Source organism: Macaca fascicularis, chromosome 2 (genome assembly GCF_037993035.2).
Source record: "Macaca fascicularis isolate 582-1 chromosome 2, T2T-MFA8v1.1".
NCBI lineage: Eukaryota > Metazoa > Chordata > Mammalia > Primates > Cercopithecidae > Macaca > Macaca fascicularis.
Genome location: NC_088376.1, coordinates 22,874,940 through 22,894,424, shown reverse-complemented (window position 1 = coordinate 22,894,424; position 19,485 = coordinate 22,874,940). Strand labels below are relative to the sequence as shown.

At 40.0% G+C, this 19,485-nt stretch overlaps 1 protein-coding gene across 5 annotated transcripts in view; it reads left to right on the top strand.

Moving 5' to 3' along the window:
- Positions 1-19,485, top strand: part of RARB (retinoic acid receptor beta) — a 771,619-nt gene that overhangs the window by 629,395 nt on the left and 122,739 nt on the right. For all 5 annotated transcript variants that reach the window (XR_012430634.1, XM_015445023.3, XM_005545628.4 and 2 more), the window contains one exon: positions 4,712-4,860. Coding sequence is in view for 3 of the 5 variants with exons in the window: in XM_015445023.3 (XP_015300509.1) it covers positions 4,712-4,860 (149 nt within the window). In the remaining 2 variants the exon portion in view is untranslated. The remainder of the gene's footprint in view (positions 1-4,711; positions 4,861-19,485) is intronic.

Here is a 19,485-nt window from a genome sequence, read left to right as displayed (position 1 = left end):
GCTCTAAGAAACTTTGCCAAAGTATGTTTTTGCTACCTTACCAAAAAGGCAAGAGATTGCATTAAAGTACAAATCTTTTATATCGATGCCATATCCTGGTTGTAATTCTAGAACTTGTCTTGACGTGTTCGCCTGAGGCAAGCTTTGGTGATCTGATAGACTATACCACTGAAAATGTTTTTTTTCCTTGCGTTGTTCTCAGTGTTATAGGCCACATAGAGGAAATAAAAGACCACTGACCATCAATTTTGAGGGTGATATTTGAATATATATAGTCAAATACTTAATTTTTTACTACCGGTGGGAAAATTTTTCCAAAGATGATTTTGTTTGGGATCGTACATAACACTTTTCCCTTTCTGTTTTTGTGGCATTTGTAGCATTCAAATTATGTTCATTTATGGCATTTGTGGGATTCAAATTATAAAAATAGTAGAAAGAACCAATTTATCCTTTAAAAATATAGCCTGGTCACTTCCTCTTGGAAGGCTCCCTTGATTTCTCCTGGGATAAATAAGGCCTGTAGTTCTCTCTGGCATTATGTTAGTGGTTCCCAAACTACTTCAGTTTGGATTCGCCTGGGAATATCTTTTATTATTTTTATTTTTTGTTTTGTTTTGCTGTTTTAAATCTTACAGTCAGCTAAAAGAGAATATTTTTTAAAAAGGGCAATTCCTAGCTCCATTCTCAGACATTCTGGCATGATAGATCTGGGATACAACTTGGTCATTAGGACGTTTAAAACCTCCCCAGCTAGTTCTAGTGTGCAGCCAAGTTTGGAACCCACTGTATTGTAATTGTTGGTTTATTCTCCATTAGGCCAAATTTGTCGAGGATAAGGGATTATATACTATCACTGTCCATACCGTATAGCGCAATGCCTGGCATGTTATGTCACTCAGCCAAACAAATGATTGAACACATGAACAGTCTGAGAATCTATTGTACTCATATGAGAAAGTTCCTAGAATTTCTGGTGAAATCACCACAACCTAAATAAAAGTCCAGGGCTCTCACTATTGATTACTTACAACAGAACATTTTCATTCATGGCAACTGTTCAGGAAAAGCCTTCTGGATTCATTCATTTGTTATAAATGACTCTTATCCATAGGAAAAGATCCAATCTTCACAAAATGTTTTGGAATCTTTAACATCCAGTAGACTTCACGTTTTTTTGTGTGCTTTGCCCCAAGTTTTTTGGGTATTAAATTATGCACAATTTTGTTTCCTTTCTTTGGGAAGATGAAATGGTGGACTCCCTTCAGTGCATGTGTTTGAAGTGGCATATTTATGAAAATTACTACCCACTTTTGAAATTCAGGGCATAGCTCTGACAGCTGATTCCAGCCCCACCAGAATTCTATTTACAACTTTCCTAGACAAGCCAGATTAGCTGTTCTACACGAGTGAGTAGGACCTTAAAACACACCCCTCCCCACCTTCCTTCTGTGAAGAACTCAGTGGGAGACTGATCATAGTGGTGATGACATGACTCTGTCAGTTGTTGAAGCACATGGATGGAAGTAGAAGCACACAAATCAAACCACTCCAAAAGGTCTGAGAGGCATCTGGGGAGGGGATCACTTATGTTAATATCAGGGGTGTAAATCCACACAGCCTTTCTAGAAGTCAGTTTATCAACATGCATTAAAAACAAAATATTTATAAAATAACTTTTGATCTGATAAATGCACTTCAGTAGTGTATTTGAAGGAAATAAAGATGTGCTGAGATTAGCTACAAAGATATTCATCACAATGGAATGTTTTCTGTGAAAAATATGTATCGACAAGGAAATAAATCGATGACATCATAGGTTAAACAAAGTCCCCAGCAATCTCAGTATAATTCCACATTAGTAGACAAACTCGAAACATTTATGTGCATAGAAAAAAATTCTGGAAGGTCGTACACAGTGAAAAGATTGTGGGTGATTCCGTGTGTATTTTTTCTTAGATTTTTAACAAAGAGTGATACATTGTTTTGTAATTTTAGCAAATAGTGTTTTCTTGTTGATTTGCTTTCAGTGAAGCTGATTAGTTCCGTGTGAAGAAGGCTTTTGCATCTACTGCTTAATAGCCGATAAGATTTAGTGACATCTCGGATGCCAACCCTTCTATAAAACAGTTGCTACCACTGTGCCAACTTATTCAAAGTAAGGGCTTCCTATCTGCCAGAAATAACATACTCAAGATTGCTATCTTCATCCTAGATACCTCGGTTCTAACCAGTAAAGACTATAATAGATTTATCTACTAGGACCTGCACTACTCAAATGAATTCATTCCAAGATTCTTCTGAATTATGAAAATACTATAATTATAGTTGATTCTGTTCCAAAGGGCTAATTAATTACTTTTTTAAGGAAGCAAAGGAGTATAAGAGCTATTTGGTTTAATTTTCTCATTTAACAACTTAGAGGGGGCACTTAGTGCTCAAAATGAGGAAGAAAAAGGAAAAGGAAAAAGTTCATGCACTAATTCGATAAATACTGGTTGATTATCTGCCATGTGCCAGGACCTCGTCTAGTCCTGGAACACAGGTGTATATAATGCAGATGAGTTTCTTTGCCTTCTGAAACTCAACATTCAGAGTATGGGGGGTGGCAGATGTAGAATATAAAATTATATACAGACATCTAAAATTTGAACACTGATTAGGGTTTTATGGAAATAAAATAGTGAGACAGAGTGACCAGGAATGGAGAGGAGAGGGGCATTTTAATGACAGAAGTCATCTCTGGGAAGGAAACATTTGCTTTGAGATCTAAGAAATGAAAAACAACCAGATATTTGAAGGTCTAAGAATTTCCAGAAAGGACAAATAGTTATTGCAATAGCCTCAGTTGGTATGAGAGCTTGGCCTATTCAGAAGACAGAATAGATGCCAATTATATAGAACTCAATAAATTAGGGAACTCACTGAAGGCAATGATGCTGCTAAAAGGCCATGTGATTAAAAGCCTTGTAGAACATACTAAGGAGTCTGACTTTGATCTAATTGGTGACTATTGGAGGGCTTTAGATAGGCAAGTGAAAGAAATGGATTTTAACGTTTGAACAACTATCTTGACTGCTTGTTTGAAGACTAGACCCTAGGTAGGAAGAAGGGGCATGAAGCGATCAATGAAGAAGCTATTGCAGCAGTTGTGAGAGGTGATGGTGGACTACTAGCATGGTGTGGTAGCAGCATAGTGATATGGGGATGGATTAACAGTAAGCATAGTGGGTAGAGTCGACCTGACTTGCTAAAAGCTTGCCCACAGGATAATCCAGTCAGGAGAATATCTACTCTGGGAGATTATAAGCAGTAGGGCAACTGGAAACTTTATATTCTGGGAACTATACTGCGTATTGAAAAGCAATTTGGAGACTAGAGGATTCTGGAACGTCATTTAACCACTTTAATTCCCCTTCCTGATTTCCATCTTATTTTATGAGCATGTTTACCTGTGATACAAGTAGAGCCAGTTCTTGCTTTGATTCTGAGTACAACTCTGGAGAATTAGGGGTAGGAGAACACCCCGTTCTTATATTTTGTGAACTCCCATTTCCCGTGGAATTTGGGTGATTAGATAACAGTATAGAGGATTATGTTTTTTAAAATCTAGATTAAAGAGTAACATGACTTAAAAGTGAATCGCACCACTCTGTGTCATCATTAGGTTTAACCTACTGCTTCTCAAACATTAATTGTACATTTAGTCATCTGGGGATTTCATCAAAATGCAGATTTCAGATTCCATAGGCCTGAGCTGGGACCTGATACTATTTTTCTAATAAGATCTTAAGTGATGCTGATGCATGTTGGCCCAAGGAGCCTTCTTTGAGTAGCAAGGGTCTTACCCATATTGTTATTAATGAAGATCAGTTATGGCGGCATCATGCTAAATACACTTGTTGAATGAATAATTTGGGCATTTTCTTCATTTGTCCAAAGGAAAATTTAAAAATTTTAATTTAATTTATTTTTTGAGTCAGAGTCTTGCTCTGTTGCCCAGGCTGGAGTTCAATGGCAGGATTTCAGCTCACTGCAACCTCTGCCTTCTGGGTTCAAGTGATTCTCCTGCCTCAGCCTCCTGAGTAGCTGGGATTACAGGTGCACACCACCACACCTGGCTAATTTTTGTATTTTTAGTAGAGATGGGGTTTCACCATGCTGGCCAGGCTGGTCTCGAACTCCTGACCTCAGGTGATCCACCTGCCTCAGCCTCCCAAAGTGCTAGGATTACAGGTGTGAGCGACCGCGCCCGGCCCAAAGGAAATTTACTTTTGGTTAAGTGAGCAACAAGGTCAAGTCATCTGAGACTCTACACAAATCAGAAGCTACTGGGGTTTGTAGTATGATTATCTGAATTTGTGTCTTGGCTCTACCACTGCTCTGTTGATCTTAGACAAGTTGCTTCCTTCCTCTGAGTTTCTGTTTCTGTTGTGGGTAAAATTGTGATAAAAACCATGGCCCTCACAGTGCTGTGTGAGCTGTGGACTACAAGCGAGAGATGTATGAGACTGCTTTGTAAACCGTAGAGCACCACATCAATGTCAGTGTCACCACTGCTGGGCCTACAATGACAGCTATTTTTATGAGCTCATCCCTGCTAGTGTTATTGCTGAATTTGGGGCAGACGCATATGAATTCACTGTTGAAAAAAGTAATGAACTAAAATACATCTTCTCTTTTTTCTCCCTCTACCCCATCTCTATTATAGCAATTGAAACACAGAGCACCAGCTCTGAGGAACTCGTCCCAAGCCCCCCATCTCCACTTCCTCCCCCTCGAGTGTACAAACCCTGCTTCGTCTGCCAGGACAAATCATCAGGGTACCACTATGGGGTCAGCGCCTGTGAGGGATGTAAGGTGAGTGTTCACACCTCTGTACCTGATGAACTCTCATTCTCCTCGTACTTTCTGGAGGTGACCTACCCAGTTCCAGAAATGGGCTGGATGTGTAACATCACCTCCCATCAGTGTGGTGAATTCAGTTATATTCGGTGGTTTTTATTACTTCCTTATAGATCTTTGGTTTCAAATTCAGAAACTTCTGTAAATGACTGATTAGGGTCAAAGGTTTTAAGGCCCTTAAAATACCCCCACATAACAATTCTTTTTAGATGATAAGAACTGGCTAGGCCAGGTGTGATGGCTCATGCCTGTAATCCCAGCACTTTGGGAGGCCAAGGTGAGCGATCACTTGAGGTTAGGAGTTTGAGGCCAGCCTGGCCAACATGACAAAGCCTCATCTCTACTAAAAATACAAAAATTAGCCAGGCGTGGGTGACTGGTGCTTCTAGTCCCAGCTACTTAGGAGGCTGAGACATGAGAATCACTTGAAACCGGGAAGCAGAGGTTGCAGCCAGCCAAGATCACACCACTGCATTGCAACCTGGACAACAGAACGAGACTTTGTCTCAAAAAACAAACAAACAAAAACAAAGAACTGGTTGGAAGAATCTTGAGAAGTATCATTCTGTTTCTCTTTAGAACGTGCCGTCTGGTGTCTGTAGTTTTATTTTATTTTTGAATATGACTGACAGTCCACTGAATCAACTTGCAGGGAATCCAAGGTTGAAACTGGGATTTATCTCCTGGCTGTTTTCCTCAGCTCTGTGGCCTTTGAATTACAGTTTGATTTTCAGCCTGTAGGGACTTGCTACTGTATGTGTGTCATAAATTAAGGGGAGCTGGATTTAAAATTCCTGCCTACAGAATACTGGAGGCTGAACATGTGTCAGGGAGTAGTATATGGCTGCCTTGAATCAAGCAAGACAATTGTTATCAAGTCCAACAGTCTTAATTGAGTGAAAGAGCTTCTTATTTTCAAGAAAGAAAAGAAACAATGACTTCAAAGGCAAATATAACTAACTCATCCATAAAAAATTTCTCAAAGGAACTATGGCTGTCTTGAACTAGCCCTTCCCTAGATATATAACTTCTTTAAGTCCTCTCTGGATGCTTGTTTAGATCTGTTGTTTATACATCTAAATTGCATGATTCATTTGTAATTGTTAACACGTTGGAATAATGTTACAGGTACTCCATGGCATTTTATATTTGGCTTATCCGAGTTAGCACTAAACTGTATATATTGGTTAGGCACTGTCGTATAACAAACCATCCTAAAACTAAATGGCTTAAGACAACAATTCTTTATTCAGCCTGCAATTCTGTGGGTCAGCAGTTTCAGCCAGACTCATCTGCATGGTTCATCTGGACTTGGCTGGGCTCCACCATGTATCTCTGGGCAGTTGTAGGTTAGCTAGTTGGCTCTGCTTCTGGGGGTGCTGACTGTGGGGTGGAGAGACTCAGCTCTCCTCCATGTGATCCCTCATTTCCATCAGGCTGGCCCTGGCTTGTTCACAGAGGCAGGGTTCCAGAAGACAGAACAAAAGCACGTCAGGTCTCCAGAGGCTTAGGCTAAGAAGCATCTCATTACCGCTTCTGCCACACTATTGGGCAAAGCAAGTCGTAAGGTCAGCCTAGACTCAGTAGGTAGGAACATAAACTCAACTTTTGTTCTTCTTTTAAATAAAATAAAACTAATCTGTCAACTTGAGAAAACTTTTTTGTAGAGATGGGGGTCTCACGTATGTTGCCCAGGCTGGTCTTGAATTCCTGGGCTCAAGTGATCCTCCCACCTTGGCCTCCCGAAGTGCGGGGAATACAGGTGTGCATCACCGTATCCAGCCCCACTCAATTTCTTAATGGGCAGAGCTTCAAAGTAATAAGTGATCTAGATGTGGAGGGGCCGGGGGAATGGGTGTCATTTTTGTAATTAGACGACTGTACTGCATGTCTGATTGCCTATGAACGCAAGGTGGATGGGGACCCTGCTCCACTGCCCAGCATGTCACACACAGTCTGGCATATCGTGGGTGCTTAAAGACTGAACAAATGCATAAATGTCACTCAACCCCTCAAAGTAATTTTGTGAGTTTTTCCTGTCTTTTCAAATCATTGAAATATATTTATTATGGTTTATTACTATAATAAGGTAAGGCCAGTTTTGGGAAATTCATTAAAGGCTTAGGAAGATCTCTCTGCCTCTGGGATTGTGCTATTTTATGGCAATTCTCTTTTCTCCAGTAGATTCTGACATGGTAGTCGGTTATATGGGCAACCAGTTGGCAACTGACTAAAAAGCAAGACATTTGTTCATTCAATTATTGCTTTATTATTAGTAACCCCTAGCGGAACCTACTTAAATTTATCCTGAGATTTGGAAAGGTTTCAGGGGAATAGCTAGTTCATTTTGTCCACTTGTTGTGCAATATATAAATAAATCATTTGCTAATGTTTATTTGAAAAGTAAATGAAAAGATACTTCTTTATTTCTGAAAAATGTTAAGTCATCTCATGTCCAGAAATCTGAATGAGGTCTGCTGTAATTCAGCTTACCTGCTCTCATCATTATCCAACGTGTCTCTGTGGCACATACTAGGAGCTGCATATGAAGCTGTTTCACGATCTGTATGGAACAAACTGCTTTAATCAGCTTATGGTCAGTGAGTTATCTGACCTTAGTTTGGGATTCTGACTCTTTTTAGGAAAAAACCCAATAAAAACAAAACCCATACCAGCACAAACAACTTTGATAAACTCAGTTAAGTGATACAGAGTCATATTATGGTGTATCTTGTTAACAGAGCTATAAACCCAATAAGGTCAGGTGAGTTCGGCAACCAGTTGAATTTGATACTTTTTATATTGTGGGTGGATTGCCCTTCTCCCTGGTCATTGAGAAAGACTTGGTCTACATTTAAGCTTGCTGGGAAAATAGAGTGACAGAATTCACAGAACTGAGAAGCAGGAGGAGGTACCAGTAAAATGTAACAGCCAAAGAAAAAGAAATATAACTTTAAAAAAATTAAATATAATTTTATTGTCATTTTAAAAAATTATCAATACAGTATAGAATTTATTGTATCAAAATAGAAAATTAAAACAACCATGATCCTACCCTGGGAGAGAACCCCTGTAAAACTCAGCTTTTCTGTAAGTATATGTGTATTGTTATTGTTTCAGAAAAATGAAATTTTGTGTTGTATACTGGTTGTAACTTAATCTTTAATAATATTTTATGACCCAAATTTAAGCAACTGCATAGCTTTTATGGTTATACAATTAATATAGTAGTTTATGGTTATGTCAAAATTTATTTAACTAATTAATTAAGGTGCTTACAGTGTTTTTCAATTATAAATAACACTTTAATGTATGGCCTTTAGGGATATCTCTGAAAATTTCCTTAGGATCAAAATTTCCTAAGGATAAATTAGTATAAGTGGAATTTTTAGATCAGTAGCTTTGTATATTTTTAAGGCCTTTGAATCAGATTGCCAAAATACCCTCTAGAAAAGGTTATTATCTAGTAATCTGTAAAAGGTTAATCCTTTTGGAAACTATCTCTTAGGAATCTCTCCCTTGTGATATAATAAGGTAATGAATCCAGAAGCAACTTTTCTTCTTGAATTCTGCCTGTATTTCATTTGATATTTACTATGGGCCCAGTGTGTGATATCATTTTAGGATACCAGCAGATGCACCACAGGCCCCTGGTTGACCTGTAGAAACTGGCCCAACCTTTGGCTGGAAATCAAAGATTACTACTGTAAGCTGAGAACCTCTGCTCTAAAGTAGGACTCCCAGAGCCTGGTGTATCTTCAAGAAGTAATGCCTACAGTGGCTTCTGCCTGTCATACCCAGGATGACCTAATTGACTATTATTTGGGGAAGAGAACTTTCCGTCCTCCTGGGGACCGGGTGACAGTCTCAGCCTCTGCTGCAGCCATATGATGGTGGTCAGAATTTAACAAATGGGTGTGGTCCATCTCTGGGAATGATCAGTGGCTGCTATATTGACACAGCATTACCATGGCAGCATAACCACTAGACACACGGTAGGGATGCCCCGTTTAGGGGGTTTCCAGCTGAGCAATGGCAGTTTTTGTGTAGGGGACAAAGAGCACACAAAATGAATGTGCAGTGTGGTTAGCCAAGAATGTTTAACAGTATTAAAAAAAAAGCAATATTAAAAAGAAAATAATAGGACAAAATAATGTCTTTGGAAAACAGTCTTATTGCTCATAGCTAAAATTTAATGCAAAATTTTGGCCTTAATCATATTTTCCATTTCCATTTTTATAGCTTTTGAAGAATGTGAAGTCTAGAGTGAGAATGCTGGGATTTGAATTCTAGCCAGGTTACTTACTAGCTTGGTGCAACTCTCTCTTTTTCTCATCTGGAAAAATGGGGGCGATATTACCTACCTCATGGTATTGTTGTGAGGATAAAATGTTTTTACCATGTATAAAGCATATAGAATAGTACCTAGCACATACTAAGTGATAGGTACTAAGTGGCACATACATGCTTAGTTATTGTTTTGATTTTTTTTTTTTTTTTTTGAGATGGAGTTTCACTCTTGTTGCCCAGGCTAGAGTGCAGTGGTATGATCTAGGCTCACTGCAACCTCCGCCTCCCAGGTTCAAGCAATTCTCCTGCCTCAGCCTCCTGAGGAGCTGGTATTACAGGCTTTACAAGCATGTGCGACCCCACCCGGCTAATTTTGTATTTTTAGTAGAGATGGGATTTCTCCATGTTGGTCAGGCTGGTCTCGAACTCCCAGCCTCAGGTGATCCACCCACCTAGGCCTCCCAAAATGCTGGGATTACAGGTGTGAGCCACTGCTCCCAGTCTATTGTTTGTTTTATCATTAAGTTATAATGACTTTTGCACACGGTGATATAACATCAGTTATAATCTTAGTACTCTTCTTGTAGTGTTCTTTCTGCAGTTTTCCATTCTTTTCTACCGAAATAACACTGCCTCTTTCCTTCAAGGCTCAGGTTAAGACCCAACTATTCCATGGAGCCTCCCTGGATTACCCTAGTACAGGGGTTGCCAAATTGTTTCTGCAAAGAGTCAGGTAGTAAATATTTTAGGCTTTGAGGGCCATGTGGTCTTTGCTGCCATTATTCAACTCTGTCATTGTAGCATGAAAGGTGCTGTAGCTAATATGTAAAAAAAAATGGGCATGGCTATGTTTCAATAAAACTTTATTTACAAAAGCAGTGGACCAGATTTAGCCCTTGATGATGTTACTCTTCTTACAACTTCTAAAACTCAGAAGCTGGTGTCCCAAAGCTCTCATGCCAAAAGTGGCAAGCCAGCTGGTTTTGCTGGGCTGTGGGCCTGGGTCTGCTGCTCCACTTCCACACTGCTAAAAGAAGTTCACATCCACCTGCCCGGGGCTCCATGCCTTAGAAGCTTTCAGCCATGTCTGGTCGTTCCTCCACCCTTCCTTTCACACTCAACTCCCACTTTCCCGTCATCCCAAATCAGAGAAATTAGAAATATCCATGTAATTGAGCTACCTCCAGAAATGCCTGGCATTGCACCTTGAGGTTTCTGGAACATATTCTATGCTGTTATATCAGTTAGCTTCTTCTGCTTAACAAATAACTCAAATGCTTAATGTCTTAAAACAATAGACATTTATTATTCATTATCATTCTGGACAGGTCTTCTTGTCTTGGATGACTTGGCTTGGGCCAGGTGGTCTAGGATGGTCTCACTCACATGTCTGGGGCCTTGGCAGGATGACCAGATCCTCTCCCCATGTCGTTGCTCACCATTAGCCTAGCCGAGGCTTCTTCACATGGTGAATGGGTTCCCATCAGTAAGAGAAGAGAATAACCGTGCTCAAACACTCTTCAACCTCTGCTTGCATCACATTTGCTAATATCCTCTTGACCAAACGAGTTACATGACTAAGCTTGGATTCTGTGGATGAAGAAATGGACTTTACCTCCTGAGGGGAGAAGTGACAAAGTCACCTTGCAAAAGGGAGAGGCTACCAGAGCTTTCATTTGATTACATACTATCTTCTATTATTCCCTAGTTTGATGGGTAAGTCTCTTCTGACAACCCTATTCACCAATCATTCATCCTTAAGCATATATTTGTTGAATACCTACTAAGTTTCAGGCCCTGTGCCGGGTGCTGGAGATACAACAGTGAACATGACAAAGTTCTTTATGGAATTTAGTGTCTCATACAAGGGACAGATGATAAACAATTCAAATTTGGAAGACAATAAACAGAACGGTCTGATAAAGAATAATTTAGGGGTATTCTATTTCACAGGGGTCAAAGAGGCCTGATGTGATGGGAGTCAGGTGGGATCTCATGGCTGAGAAGGAACCAGCGGTGTGAGTCATAGAGAGAAAGCATTTTAGGTCAGAAACCAAACACTTGGATTCTCAGACCATTTCTACTTCTCCTGGCTATGTCCATTGACTTCTCTGGGCCTTAGCCTATCAGTAAAATGAAAGCAAATCCACAAGTTTGAACTGAGTCCCATGCCAAATACAGACATAAAAGTAGTGAACCCAGTAATGGCACTGATTTCTTGTTAGGGCTTGGTTATGTGGAGTGAGAGGTCTCCAGTGTTTGCACGTCCAAATGTGGAGTAGAGGGAAGGAGAAAAACGACGCTTGTTGGGTGCCTTCTGTATACCAGGCATTTGGGCATTTTTTTTTTTTTTAACCATAGTGTGTTTACTTCTTACAACAGCTCTGCAAGGTAGGCTCCGTGACCCACATTTTATAGATGAGGTCACAGAGGGTCAGAGTGGTTAAGGAACTTGGCCAAGGACACACAGCTAGCCTTTGTTAGAGCTGGGATTCAAATGCTTTTCCTGTTAGAAAACACCCCACTGCTTCAGCCACCCTAAGACAGAAGGTCTGAAGCAGTGGTGTGTTATGGTCTAGTGTGGGGGTTTCATAGGCCACCAAATTTAAAACTAACAGATAGGGGCATATTTTTTAAAAAACATATTGTCTTGATCATTTCGTAAAAGAAATGACATCCCTGCAACAAAAAATTTAAGAAGGAAGCGCTTACAAGGCAGTCAGTCTGTCCCAACAAGAGACAGTTAGCCGGCAGAACCCACACGTGGGCATGTTCCCAGATGCAGCTTTGTCCTTGTTCTCTACATTTTGCCTTTGATGGGTGGAAACTTCCTATCCCTAAGCCAACCTTTGGGGGCCACGATCCAGCCTGTCCTGCAGAAGGCCCCAGGGCGAGGCCTGGCACAGCCGTGATGGCGTGTCTTCTCCACAAGGGCGCAGAGGAAATGCTTGCTGAAGGTCACATTGGTAGCCTTCTATTTAAAGCAGTCTTTTAAGAGTTTAAACTCCACTAGCCCCCTCAGTCCCTCAGGGCTAATTTTGTCCATTTTTCTCATCTGCCTTTGTTTTGCTAGCCTCTGAAGAGAGGGAGGCCCTCATCTCCATGACAGCGTTCGGCTGCTGGGCTGGGTTTTCCTGGCGGACAGCAAGCAGAATGTTCAGTCACAGAAAGTTTTGCAATCAGGAAGATGGATGTCTGCACTTAATTTTAGAACTTCTATTAAATACTTTAAATGAGCTTAATGATTTTATTTGACCAAGGCCATTTAAAACCACATTGTTGTTTTTAATTGGAGTGGATAAACATGAACATGATGCTCGCTTTGGAGAATATTTTTAGCTTTCCTCACCCTGATAGTTGCTTCTGTTTTAGGGGTTTGCTACAGTATGGATCCCGAAGAACAAAATAACATACCCAAGACAATAGCAAAAACAGGACACTCCATGTGCCACATGTGATAGCTAAAATGAATTATGAAACCTGCCATAAAGTTCATTACGATATTGGATGACACAGAGTAGATTCCCTCATAGACCCGAGAAGCGGCTCTCTGTTCCCTGTTGTTATAATCTGCCAACCGTGGAGGATTTATGTGTTCCCTGATTCATTCATCAGACATTTATTAAGTACCTTCCATGAGACAGGCTCCAGGATATAGAAATGAAAGTTTTGTGTGTATTTTCTTTCCAATGCTGTATCCCGGTGCCTAAAAAATACACAGAACCAGGCCTGTCCAATAATAGGGATGTAACTGGCTCAAGTCCAGCTGCTAGCTGCTTGGAGGCAGAAAACATGAGAAGCGAGGTGTGGTAAAAGGATTTAAATTCTGGCCTTTGGGGAATGACCAGGCTCAAGTCTGTAAAAGACCATTCCAAACTTTAGGCTGTGGAGAGGGTCTTAAAAAGGGGAACGTGGAGCAGGGGTGGGGGCATGTGGGAGTGGTGCTGGGTGCAAGGTCTGCGTGTTCTGTCCCAGAGGCCGTCTTGAGTCACGGTCCACCTGGAGCGTAGCCTGTCGTCATTTCAGCAATGCCTGGGTTATAGACTAACCCTTGTGAGGTAATCTTTGCAGTTTCACAGCTGGGTCTCCATACCTGGTTTGTTTTAAAATTAGCTCCGGGAACTTCTAAGTAAGTGTCTAATTAGATAAGCTAGTAGTACAAGAGCGTGTCTAGTGGGAAGGGAGGGAAACAAAAAGTTTTAAGTACGTTTTAAGGCTGAGAACAAGAAGGAAAAAAAAAAAGTTTTAAAATGCATTTTAAAGCAAAGCTCCTTGATTACAGGTAAATGGTAAATATTCGTTGGATGGATGAACGAATGAGCAAGGAAACAGTGTGGCATGCGCTGTGACAATTGTAGCTAAGGGGTTGATGGGCACAGAGAAGGAGCCTCGGATCCCTCTGACACATTCATGGAAAGCTTTTATAGAAGATGTGATTTTATAGATGTATAAGCATTTTCCAGATGAGGAAGGGGAGAGGAGTGTTCCAGGCAAAAGTTGAAGTTGGGGCTGGAAGGCAAGAGGGCTCAGAATTAAATTGCCTATGTAGAGTTACGTGGAAAAATGGAAATCTATCCATTCTGTTAACATTTATTTTGCATAACCCTATGTAAACAACTAGGGATCCGTAGGATATTAAAGACATTCAAAAGGACTCATTAAATAGCATTTCCTCAGAGAAGCCTTCCTTTGGAACCCCCAGGTTAGGTCCCCCTCTTTTACATTTGCTATTGTTCTCCTTTGTAGCATTTAACACAATTGAAATTAAGTCATTATTACCAAGTCATTAGTTTAATGTCAGCTATAAACTCCAGGAGGGCTGGGCAGGTCTCTCTTGTCACAGCCTTATTACTAGGGCTTTGCACAGTGCTAGGGAGGCACGTAGTAGGACGTTAATAAGTATGTGCTTTTATCGTAAGTTATATCTAATTATACAGCAATTAGTGTAGTTATAAATAACGTGTAATAAGACATAATTGCATAATAGTGCAAACAGTATATTAATTTCATACATTTTATCTAATTATATAATGAATTGCATCTAATTACATAGGGCTTGAGATGATACCTTCATGTAAACATTCATGGAATTATTTATAAGCAGGACAAGGTCTTTGGTGACCAAAGTCTAGCTCATTTCTTAGTAATTTCTGCCTTCTACCTCAGTTAACCTTCATTGCAAAAGATATGTTCTCTTTGATACTATCTTTAGGCAAACTCTTAAGAACTAGTGGCTGGAATGATATACTGAAATGGAAGAGTACTGAGGGCTGTTAGTGCTTTAAAGAGAAGAAAAATCTCAACTTAGAGAATCTACCTCCATATCGAGGAACCTCAAGACAGCTGAAATGACAATCTAGCTTTTCCTAGTAATCCTACTGAAGGAGAAAACACTTCTCTTCTTCTAACAAATTGAGAACTGATTTTGGATTGAAAAAGCCGAAAAATCTGCCTTTTTTTTTCTTCTGGTGTATGAATAAACAGGAAGTTGGAGGGAGGGGTGAATTCTGAATTAGCCTGCAACGCTTTTTTTTTTTTTTTTCCTTGTGTTGGCGTGGTAAAAATAGTTTATTGAATTTGGTGGTTTTAAGGGACTTATACATTTTTTAATAGTTAAATGTTCAGGAATGCTTGTTTAAATGCTTGCTTTGCTTGTTTGTTGTTTGAAAATATCTAGAACACTTTCATTTGCTGTTTTTGTTATAACAAACTAAAAGTCTGTTATTATTGCAATTATCCTCTTTCTTTCTCCACCTTCTACTAGAAAAGTTAGAGAGCTTTCCATATTTCCTTCTCCTGGGTGGACGCCTGTAAAGAGGTGATATGAAATGAAATTGTCTGGGAAGGCTTTCCTTCTTCATCAGCCCCCTCTAGCTTCTCTTTGTCAGGGCAGGGCTCAGAGCCCTTGGTCTTCCCGCTCTCTACAGTTGCCTCCCTCCTGACCCCCGTACCTGTGTAAAACCACGGAAATAATAAAACTGTCTTATGTCTTACATTCCTCTAGCCTTAGTGTTTCTAATGCATTTTCATGTATGGAATTAAATTAAGCCAGGCTTAGCTGAAGTAAAAATAAACCCCACAAGGTACAACGTTTGCTACAGAATTTCTTTCTCACATCAGCTCCTGATTGGCAGCCTTCTCTCTTCCACACAGTAATTAGGACTCCTGCCAGTGCTGCAGCTTGTCATCCTCTTAGGTTCTTAGCATCATCTTATTCTAGCTACCAGAATGGAAAGAGAGCATGGGGGAGGCAGTACACCTGCTTCTTAAAAGCCCCGGCCAGGAATGGCATACCTCATTGGCTTGAATGGGACACGTGACCAAAACCAACTGCAAGGTCAACTTGGAGATGTAGTCTAGCCATGTGCTCAGGTACAGACCTACTTTTATGGAAAGAAATCATGGATTTGGTGACAAGCTAACAGTTTCTGCCATAGGTTTTTTTTTATTTGATCCTCATCATAGTTAGAGAAGTAGGTGGAATCGATTGTTTCCCCCTCCATTTCACAGGTGAGGAAACTAAAAATTTATGAGACCAGCTTCTACCATCTGTGGTTTTGATTTATAATCCGATTCTGTTACTGAAATGGTTACTCTGGGAACCTCCTTAAATACATTTCTATAAGCTTCCCTGAAACTTATCAAACTATCTTTTCAAGGCCTATGATTCTAAACATCCCCGTATTCCTAGTTCATTCAGCTTTGACATTTTGAGAAACTGGGAAATCCTTACCCAATAGAGGTAGGCCTTTATCAGGGGTTAGATTCCAGTGTCATCACACGAGGCAAAAATCACACGCAGACAAAATGACCCCAGAAAATCCCTTTGAAAAGCACGCTGCTGGAGACTGACATATGCCTCTCATTAGGACCTACAAAGCCAGTTCTTGCTCTCTAGCTCTGGAAACAGATCACTCCTCGAACACCAGATGAAACAGTTGTTTTCTGTTCTCCTGTTGTATCAAACATGTGTCCTTAAGTGCCACAGTCATACCAGCACAACACAATGCTCATGTCGTGAAAACCACACATCCCTCTCAATATCTTCTTGTCACTCTCTTCTACCGTAATAGTTTCTTTGGGATTAGAATTTCTCTTGTGCCTTTTAGGAACGATGTCTTTTTGTTGTTGTTGTTATTGAGTATTTTTCCACCTCAGAAAAGAAGATTAAATGTGTCATATGGATTAGCAACACCAGAAGGGAAAATTTTGTTCTATGGACCCTAGAACTCATCCCTGAAAAAAAAAAGAGAGAGGAATAAAACTCTGTGTGCATCTCTGCCTGTACAAAGCTAGCATTGTCTGGGGTGAAGGGGAAAAGCTGGGGTTCTGGCAGGCTGGCCCCATTAGAGCCTTGTTTCTTGTTCCATATTGAAAAGATGACATTCCTTTGCTAGCAGCGTCCTGCCTGGATTTCTGGCACCAGTTCCATGGCCAGCACTGTTGCCTGGGGCATTTTTGTTGGGGTTGGTTTTGTTTTATTTCAAAAGCAGCAAAGTGCAGGCTTTATAAATGTACAAGGTAGAACTGTTTTTATAAAGCTTGTCACCGAACTTGTCAGTACAGTCAAGGTGGCCCGTCTGCCAGGGTGTCTGCTTCCTTTTCACGGGTGTCAAGATGTATGAGAAGGCATATAGACAGTGAATGTCACTTCTTAACTTGTTCTCAAGTGTTTCTGAGGCAGGCCTTGTGTTTTAACATGGGCTCCTCCTCCCTCTCAGGACTTCATGTAATGTTTCATTTATAACAGAGATTGGTGGATTTGCAAAGTAAATATTTCAATAAGAAGAAAACAGAATCTTTGGTGACCCTCTCAATTCTGCTTCTATGGAGGTATTTTCTATGTCTGGGAGGGGAAAAAAAAAAAAAAGAAAAAGAAAAACCTTTATGTTGGCTGCAACTCTGAACTGGAGCGTGTAAAATGTACTTCTCAGGTTCTGTGAGCCTTAAAATAATGAGCGGTAGAAAACTCTGAGGTAGGTCAGCGATGGGGAGAATACCATGGTTTTATAAAGGATTTTCATGGTTAAACAAATTTGGGAAAACTAGAATGACCACGCAATGTTAATTCTCCGCTGTGCTTTTGAATCTGAAAATAGCAGCAATTCTAAGTACACAACATCACCATTCATACAGCCCTGGAAAGTCCCCCACGTCAGGAAAATTATCCTTATTAGTCAAACCCAGTAGGGATCATCTGACTGTTCCTCAGGGAAATAAAAATTTTTGTTTGGATCTTACTTCTCTGTATTGTACTCAAATCGTACGTGAGCTATGCTATATCTGGGGACTTTGGGATTATGGTCATATTTTCAATAAGAAATACTTTTGAAAGCTGCTGCTCTCATTTATGTGTATCATTGCTCATTAACATAAAGAAATTCAGAATAATAGCATGAGAGAGTGGTATATTTTTTATTTTTCAGTTTCCAGAGTCATCCTGCTCGTTAGGTGTTCCTTCAGCCGGCTGGCACCCTAAGCCAGTTTACAGTCCCCATACTCCATAAGATATTGTTTGATGACATTTATTCTGTTTGGCTCTACGGTTTGTCATGCTCATGATTTCATCAAAAACATTATGCTGAAATGCTTGAATATCTTTTAGCGTGTTTGTTGTGTTGAGCTGTGATAAAAAGTATGAAAGTTTTCATTCCGGTACCAAAATGTAGAAAGAGGGTATCAGAAATTAAGTGACTCTGCTCATTCTGGTTATTTCCCTAGAAGGAAATTAAATGTATAATTTCTAATTCAATTGTATTTTGCTCTTAAATTATCATTTTCTGCTTTAAGAATTAGGTGGAAAGTATGCCCTACTTAAATGCATGTTTGGTGCTAATTCTTGCCTGTTGGCCAAAAATTTGAGTCTCATGTTGTGCACAATATACATACAGATACCATTTTTTTCTGTAAGTATTTGTGGCAGGTAGGATCTGTGCAAAATTATGAATTACATTACAAATCATAAATGGGTCTTACTGTCCTCACTGAATATATTTGGTTTTAAACCCAAACTCATAATGAGGGCATTTCTTTTTTTTTTTTTTTTTTTTTTTGAGATGGCGTCTGCTCTGTCGCCCAGGCTGGAGTGCAGTGGTGCAATCTCAGCTCACTGCAAGCTCCGCCTCCCGGGTTCACGCCATTCTCCTCCCTCAACCTCCCAAGTAGCTGAGACTACAGGTGCCCCTCAGCACGCCCGGCTAATTTTTTGTATTTTTAATAGAGACGGGGGTTTCACCGTGTTAGCCAGGATGGTCTCGATCTCCTGACCTCGTGATTCGCCCACCTCGGCCTCCCTAAGTGCTGGGATTACAGGCCTGAGCCACCGCGCCCCGCCCGAAGGCATTTTTTTGCTATGCTCACATGTATGATGTTTGCTGTTAGAGAGTTCACAGGATTGATGTCCCAGACTTCGTGGTTTAAGATACCTAAAAGAGTATTTTTGAATTACTGAGTCTAGATCAGATATTCCTTTATTATTTGATTATTTTTATCCGTCTTATTTCTTAGGAGCTCTGGGCCTCAGAAAGACTATTCCTGTTTTCCGCTACATACACTATCAGAAATATGAGCATTGGATGAGGGATGGTAATAGTGACCTCCAAGGAAGTAAATGTTTACCTGAATTATGTCAGGGTGGATAAGCTATTAGCCACATAACAAAGCAGGGGATCCCCTGCAAAAAATCACTGTAGATAAGTTATGTTACAGTATATTACTCTTAAGTATTTAGTGTTTTAGTAACTTATTTTAAATAATAAAGCTGACATTCCTGTAAGGATATATAAAACAGAATTTATATAGGAAAGAAAAAATAACTTAGATAATAGTAACTTATTTTAAATAATAAAGCTGACATTCCTGTAAGGATATATAAAACAGAATTTATATAGGAAAGAAAAAATAACTTAGATAAATTTTGGGGCTTGATATTTTGTGACACTTGCTTCTTTTTCTTCAAGCCATCTGGGGAGCACAGTCAATGGATGTGGGTAAATCTTTGTTTCTGAATCTTTGCTGGAACCCAAGTCACCTCTCCTCTCATGGAAGTCCTCTGCCATATCCACACTGTCCAATAACGTTCGAAAGTAGCCTTCAAGATTGGTCTCCTCGGCTCTGCAGTGCTATTACTCCTGCTGGATATGAATCTGGCATTTGTTACTCTCACTGTAACATCCTTTCTTCCGTTCACAATTGAGGCCCTAACTCTTCCAATTTTAGTCATGGTAAGTCCAGGTTATGCTGCAGGAACAAATTCAAAATTACAATGACTTAAAACAATAGTTATTTATT